This window comes from Neltuma alba, unplaced genomic scaffold (assembly GCF_004799145.2).
Source record: "Neltuma alba isolate B1F8T4 unplaced genomic scaffold, ASM479914v2 tig00010405_pilon, whole genome shotgun sequence".
In the NCBI taxonomy this organism is placed as follows: Eukaryota; Viridiplantae; Streptophyta; class Magnoliopsida; order Fabales; family Fabaceae; genus Neltuma; species Neltuma alba.
Genome location: NW_021635307.1, coordinates 181 through 7,969, shown reverse-complemented (window position 1 = coordinate 7,969; position 7,789 = coordinate 181). Strand labels below are relative to the sequence as shown.

Below are 7,789 nucleotides of genomic sequence, written 5' to 3'. Positions count from 1 at the left end.
AATAATCCATGTCTTCCTCCATGTAAGAATTCTCAAGCTATAACTTCCTTGCACATTTTAGCAAGCTTGTTGGGCCTCTAATTAGATGAGTACTTCTTAGCGTGCAAAACTGAAAAAATGGACAAAATTAGAAGTTAAAATAGACCATCCATCTTATCATTTCAAGACAACACTATTATAGAATTGTTGATATATGCCAATTACTTTTGCCCATACATCACAATTTGAAACCGTCCAACATGGATGTGTCATATATTCTCTATGCTACTAGAAAAAAGGCCATTTGTGATGCTAATTTATAGTGATTATAAAGAAAAACACTGTGAAAAAAAGATGATGGTATTTTTGTAATTATATCATGGTAAAAATTATTTTTCACAACAATTATTTAGAAATTCGCCATGAAATATTTGACCTTTAGGTATATAAAAAAAAAACTTGATGTTAAGTTCCTAAATTTTGAAGAGCTAAATGTAGTTTTCATGCAGTTAGCCATTTTGTAAGTTAGAATTTCATTTTTATATTTTATGTTATGGTCATTCAAATTTTTTTCCTCATTTGAACAACAAGCACTTCAATTGTATTTGCATGGAACAAGGAAAGGAGGACACATATGACTTCATGTGTTCGTAAAAAGTGTAGAAAACATCAATCAATCTGGAAGCAAGGTTGGTGTACATGATGACCATAATGATCTAGAGCAAGAAGACTATATTTTGCACATTATATTAAAAAGTAATTATACTCTTGTATTCGGCACACACATAGATATATACATAGAATTATAGTTAACATTATTTGTATCGTGTAGCTTTCATTGTACTCTTCTTGTTTTTGCCCCCTAATAACATTGTATACTAGTTTGATTCGCTACTTGGAGCGCCATAAGATGAAACTAAAGATATTGTTGAAATGTGAGTTTGTATTTATAAATTTATTAAGTATAAAGTTTAAAATAGTGTGTCATAATATCATTTTTTTTCCAAGTATTGATAGGGCTCTTCAAGGATTTAGTGTAGTGACCAGGAAGAAAAAGCTGTCTACCTTGACTGATCATCCATCACCAACATGGATTCTCCCAAAAGTAAGGTTTTTTGAACTAAGTTTTTATGTTTTTAAATTTTTTTAAGTATAAAGCTAAATATTTTCTAATGTATTCAATTCTATTTTTCATTTTCTTAGTATCGTGGTCAATCTAGGGGTATTGAATTTAGATATTACGTGATCTGCTGTATGAGTAATATCATTACGAAAAAGGTTACTAAGAAATTAGAGGAGGCAAATAGAAGTTACACAATTATTTGTAATTCTTCAATTTTTCATATTTTTAATTCTGGACTAATGGTCTTATTCCTTTTAATTTACGACGAAATCAACACAATGAGAGACGGTTTAACAAAAACATTAGTTAAGATTATGGGTTGATAAACAATTAGTGTAGTTGAGTTGTCAAAATGTTGATACTAACCGTTGAATATAGGTTTTTTAGTTGATTGTTGATTAGGTTTAGTTCAACTAGGGATTAGTTAAGTTATTGGTTAGGTTTAGTTAAAGAGAAAATGACAAAAAATGATTCCTAAATTTCAAAATCCCAAATGGTCACCTAAATAAGCAAAATTCCAGTTTAGGTATGGGTGATCAAATTGGAATTTGCAAGTTGGCTGAAATAACCATATTGTCCTTTATTTTTATCAAGAAAAGAAATCAAACACCCTTACCGACTAGCTAGTCGTCAGAGTTTAAGTGAGCCACCATCACCAAAGCTCCGCCAATTGGCCGACGACTAATCACTGGAGCTCCAACGACAAGCATTTATTTTTTGGGGGATTTTTTTCAAGTCCAGTAATGTAATTAACAAGTTCTCTAATGCTATTAACAAGTTTGGTGTAGCAGTTAACAATAGGTTTTTCAAAAAATTCAAAAAGTGGCATTTTTAAAACTTGAATAATGCGTTTAACAAGATCTGTAATACTATTAACAAGTCCAGTATAATTGTTAACAATAGGTTTTCCAAGAAATTCATAAAGTAATATTTTTACAACTTCAGTAACGTGGTTAACATGTCATGTAATGATATTAACAACTCTCATAGTGCCATTAACAAAATTTCCCTATAAAGGTTAATGTTTTTAATACTAGCTCCCTGTAAAGGTTATACAACAAAATTTTTCCATTTATTAGACAGTCACTATGGTTATGAGAGTTATTAATATCATTACATAACTTATTATTATAGTTGTTAGTGGTATTATGAGAGTTGTTAATATCGTTACATGACTTATTAACCAAGTCACTGAAGTTGTAAATATGCCATTTTGAATTTTTCAAAAAACCTATTGTTAAATGCTATACTAAACTTGTTAATAGCGTTACTTAGCTTGTTAACTACATTACTAAAGGTATAAAAATGCTACATTTTGAATTTCATGAAAAACCTGTTATTAACTGCTATACTGAACTTGCTAATAACGTTAAAAAAACATTTTAATTGCATTATTGGACCTAAAAAAATCCCCAAAACAATAGTTGTCAGCTGCCGAAGCTCCAGCAGCCAGTCTTCGAAGCTTTGGTGACAGGTAACCTACCTAAACTCTAGCTGGGGTGCCAGCGGCCAGTCTTCGAAGCTTTGGTGACAGCCAACCTACCTAAACTCTAGCGGCCGCCCTGGCACCGGAGCTCTAGTGACCGGCTAGGCAATGAGGGTGTTTGGTGTTTTTTTTTAAATAATGGGCAATATGGTCATTACAGAAAATTTGCAAATCCCAATTTAGTCACCTATACCTAAACTGAAATTTTGCTTATTTAGATAATCATTTGGTGATTTCATTATTTAACTATCATTTTTCTATCTTTTTTCCTTAGTTGAATTATGATTAGAAATTTTGGTTATCATAGTGTTAGATTTGAGTTTTGACATTAAATGGCAATGAATTGTTCATTGAGTTTTAGTTGAATTTTAGTTCAATTGTTCATCGAAAATATTGGCTTAGCATTAAATTGGTTTGTCAGCTAGAATTGGTCTGTATTGATTTAGTTCAATGAGGCGAGGTTCTATATGAATTAACTTGTTATTATGTGGAAAGTTACTTTTCATGGCAGTTAATAAAAAATTGCATGCAAAGTTGTCCATAAACAACAGTTATGGAGGACTTTCCATAGTGGTATTTTACTAAACACTACCGTGAAAAGTAATTTTCTACAGCAATATTGTAACCATCATTAAAGTCTAGTTTATTACGTCGATAACATACGCCGCCTTTGAAACCATAGTAAAAAGTCCTTTTTAACTACCGTAAAAAGCTACAGTAGTGTTGAGAAGAATAATTGAGAATTTTAAACTGCGTAATATTGTGTGTTATACTTGACAGTTTTTAGAACACAATCGTCATATTTGTTGAATCATACTTCACGGTTCATTGTGAAAGATCGTCATGTTCCAATATTAATACATGATGGTTTGGCATTAGAACTATCAAGTATTTTTGCTTCATTTTTTTTAATTATGGGATACTTCTTTTTTTAGTAGCTCCTTACATTACTTACATAAATATACACAAAAGCAACATATTACAGAACCAATTAATTAACTAAAATAATAGGAACATTTTTTTGCCAGTAATAGAAACTTATATGTACAAGTATATTTACAATTATTTTTGAATGTGTCATATAGATACAAACATTTATAAAAGTCAGAAACCTATATTCTAAGTGGTAAATTTTGTATCTATATATGGCAAATGGCCAGGACAACTAAAACCAAAATTGGCTATGTACATATATTACCTCCGATTCTTAATATAAGACCTTATTTAACTTTTTTTTTGTCTTAAATATAAGACCCCAATCCACTTTATCTCTCAAATTTATTCTTTTTTTTTATAATAGTCATTTTAATAATAGTAATTCTAACCAATAAACTGATTAGCAAGGATATTTTAGGAAAGACAACACCTATTTATTACAAATAACTAACTTAATTTATTTTCTTAATCTATTCAAATTAGTTAATTAACTCTTATATTTAGGACTAGAGGTAGTATAAAAATATTAAAATCAATATTGCCTAATTTAACTTGTATATATGTATTGTATAGCTATCTTTGCATCAGCCATTGATGAAGCATGGTAGTAGCCAATTCCTCTAAGAATTCATCCACTTGAGCGGGTGAATATTATTGGGAATATACATTCTCAAAGTGCTGCATGCAAAAATAAACAAATTATCAAACTTATAGCTTGATAAATTTGAAAGTATAAATTGAACTTTGAACATATGCATACATACATTATTAGGAAAAGTGGGGTGATGGTGCATGACTGTGTCTTTTATATGCTTCATCACGCAATACCCACATTCAATATTGTTTTATGGTTATTGTGAGCACTGTAAAAGAAATTAAAATTAAAACTGATCAGAAAAATAAACTATATATAGTTACTTCAATCACTAGTCAATGAGAAAATATATATATATATATATATATATATATATATATATCATTAGTCTCCTTCATGGAAACGCGTTTTTGAATTGGTTGCTTTTGGGTGGGGGATTTTCAAGCTTAGTTTGTGTACGTTTACAACCACAGCTTCGAAAATAAATATATAAAAAAATTTGATGATGATAAGAATATATATAAATATCCTTGTTCAATAATTAAAAGAAAATTAAACGTATTAATTCGTTGAACATCCCGTCATATGCAACCGATAGTCCGGAAAGCAGATAAGAGAATCAAGGTACCAAGTCTTTTGCCTCAATGGATTCAGTACAATGAGCACCCAGTGGCCCCTGATTAGATACAAGAATCAAAATTGAAACAATTAATAATAATCATACCAAAACAATTTACATTTAAGAAAATTAAGTAGTAATTTGACCCCAAAAAAAAAAAGAAAAGAAAATTAATATACCCATCTTTAGCTTTAAGGTGCCAAGAAGAAAGTGTAATTCATCTCTACAGCCCTTTTAATGAAGGAATCTGCTAGATTCCTCAATTGAGTACCATCACGGAGGAAAATGTCATGGGGACAAATGAACTTAAATCTATTAGAGCTGAAGGGAACTATGTGATTTAGGTATAGGAACCTTAAATGCCAAAACAAACATATCGATGTAGAAGTAGCTACGTATAAATAATCATGGTTGCAAGTTCGTGCCGCTTACACACGCCATATCATGCTTCAAGAGTATGAAAGTACTTCTTTGCAAATAAATTCCCACTAGAGTCATCATAGACCTTTGTCTCAAACCCCACCTTCAAATAATAATCGCCTCCAATCGCTCCAGTGACTATCGTTCCATGATCTTCAAGACGTTTTCGAGCTGTCAATGACTTTGGCTTAGGCTGTTTATTGGTCTTTTCATTGCATGATATTGAATCGAAATCCTTCAGCATGCTCTTTGGCTTCTTAGCCTAAAAAACATATCCGCTCCAAAAGCAAAAAGCTCATAACAATGAAATTTTCATTAAGTAAGAACACTAATTATATAATTCTCATATAATCAATTTACTAAACTACTTTCCTAATGTTCCAAAAGCAAAAAGTTAATAATTAGTTTTTTTAATTAAACTAAAAGAAGGACGCATCTTCCATCAATCACTCATAAAATAAAGCTGCTATTCATACAATTACATGATATCTCTCTTGATTCGCTCATTGAGATTTAATGGGTTTTGACCTTTGATCCTCATGATCCTCCTCATGTGCTTACATTGTGCAAACTAAAATATCCATACTCATATTGCAAAGTAATATTTACTTCAATTATGAGCTTGCGTCATTCCTGAACAAAAAACCGATCATATCGACACTACCAATCTTGTCATCACCATGGGTTCTTATTCATCCAAATTTGCATACAATATATATCATTCCTCTGGTCCTTAATATAAGACATGTTTAACTAATTTAATTATATTAAAAAAGTTAGGTAAGTTAGTTATTATAAGAAATATGATATGTTTTTCTTAAAATACCATAATCATCTTCCTTAATATCCTCTCTCCCACTTCTACTTGATTATGATTGAAGGAATATCCATAAAAGTAATTTAGAAAAAATTGATAAATATGAGAAATATGTCTTATATTTAGGACTAAAATCAACTTAACAATTAAGTTATATATTAAAGACCGGAGGAATAAATAAAATTGGATGCTATAGTGTAAGTATAAAAAGATAGTCGTTGTGTAATCATTGATAATTACTGATGTTTTATGGTCCACAAGTTGAATAGCGGAATAGAGGTCATGAGAAAATAAGCAAAACAGTCTGTACAAACTGAAGGAGGGAGAATAATGATCTGAATACATGTACCGTCCTCAAATTCTTGCTTGGCTAGCTGTTCAGGGGCGCCAGAGTTGCGTATTCCTGCTGTTTCTTTATGGTGGAGAGGAAAAGATTCCTGCTACGAGAATTTTATGCATCGGCCTCGGCAGGAATATACAGAAGGATACAAACTTTCTCCGCGTCCATAGATGGCTGAAAGTGAATACAGTTCATTGAAGAACTGTCGGGATGATGGGAAAAAAAGTTAATAACTTTTCAGAAACGAGTTCTTCTTTGAGGCATGATCCACACTCGCTTCTCTGCCAGCAAAATCTCTCAAAACAAGCTCCACCTCTTCCACCACCCCAAGTTTTCGGAACCACCGAGCTAATATCTCTGAACCTTCTTTCTGAACAACAATGCCATCTCTCTCCAAATCCATCAGAAACCCTAACGCTTCATTAAGCTTGTTTTCCTTTTCATATGCAACCATACTAAAGCTATGCATTTATCTGAAGCTTCAATACCTGCTCTTCTCATATTCTCAAATGCAATTCGAGCTTTTCGACTTTGCCCAGCTTTTCCATAGGCATTGATAACAAGCCCACACATTTTATCATCAGGCAGATACCGGCCAACTGGATTGCATCAAAAACCCTTTCAGCTCCTTCAGTATCGCCAGCCATAGAGTAGCCTCTTAGTAATGCTTTGTAAACTTCACTGCCTGCATGAATCTCTTGTGCATCCATTTCTTTAAGTAAACTTTCCGCTTGTCGAGGCATGCCAGCTCTGATGTAGGCCATTATCACTGAACCATATGATCTTTGATCCAAAGGTTCTCCAAGCAATGTGATCTCCTCGAAATATTCCATGGCCTTCTGAAGATGATCAGCCTTACTGTACATGTGAACCATGGTAGTCAGAGTTACTTGATCACAGATGAAGCCCCTTTGTTTCATGACCGTAAGAAGATTTTCAGCATCTTGAAGTCGATTTTGTTTGCCATAATAATGGATTATCTTCGTATAATCACGAGCATTTGCTTCAAATGATTCTTCTACAAGTGCATGTTCTGCCACCTATGCCAGAGTTTCAGTTCAGGTTACGAGGAATACATATACAAGGTTTCATTCAAATGCAAGTATATGTGCAAAAAATTTTCCATAGTCAAATTTGAATGGCAACAATCAAGAGAGTAAATCACCATAGGTGGACAAATTTACGTATATGAAATTAAAGATACTAGCATGAAGTGAAAGGGGGTTCAGACAAGAGTATGACATAAATCAGTGAAGCAAAGTGATTGACTGAATACAGGAATGGGAAATTCAAATTTCTTTACAACGGACAACATAGAACAAAGGAAGCCTCTACCAAATATATTTCCTACAATGGTAGAAACTTGTGTCTTGTATCAAAAAAAAAAAAAACAGAAACAAACAAACAACAAACAACAAGCCTTATCCCACTAAAAGTGGGGTCGGCTACATGAATCACCGACGCAAAATCGTGC

General features: G+C 32.2%; 1 protein-coding gene across 1 annotated transcript; it reads right to left on the bottom strand.

The window, feature by feature from the left end:
• Positions 1 to 6,409: 6,409 nt before the first annotated feature.
• LOC114756423 (pentatricopeptide repeat-containing protein At1g01970-like) lies at positions 6,410 to 7,355 on the bottom strand (the record flags this gene model as incomplete). The annotated part of the gene is given in 3 exon segments (XM_028945366.1): positions 6,410 to 6,768; positions 6,771 to 6,902; positions 6,905 to 7,355. Coding segments are annotated over 3 exon segments (810 nt in total), but the record flags the coding sequence as incomplete, so codon positions are not given.
• Positions 7,356 to 7,789: the final 434 nt, after the last annotated feature.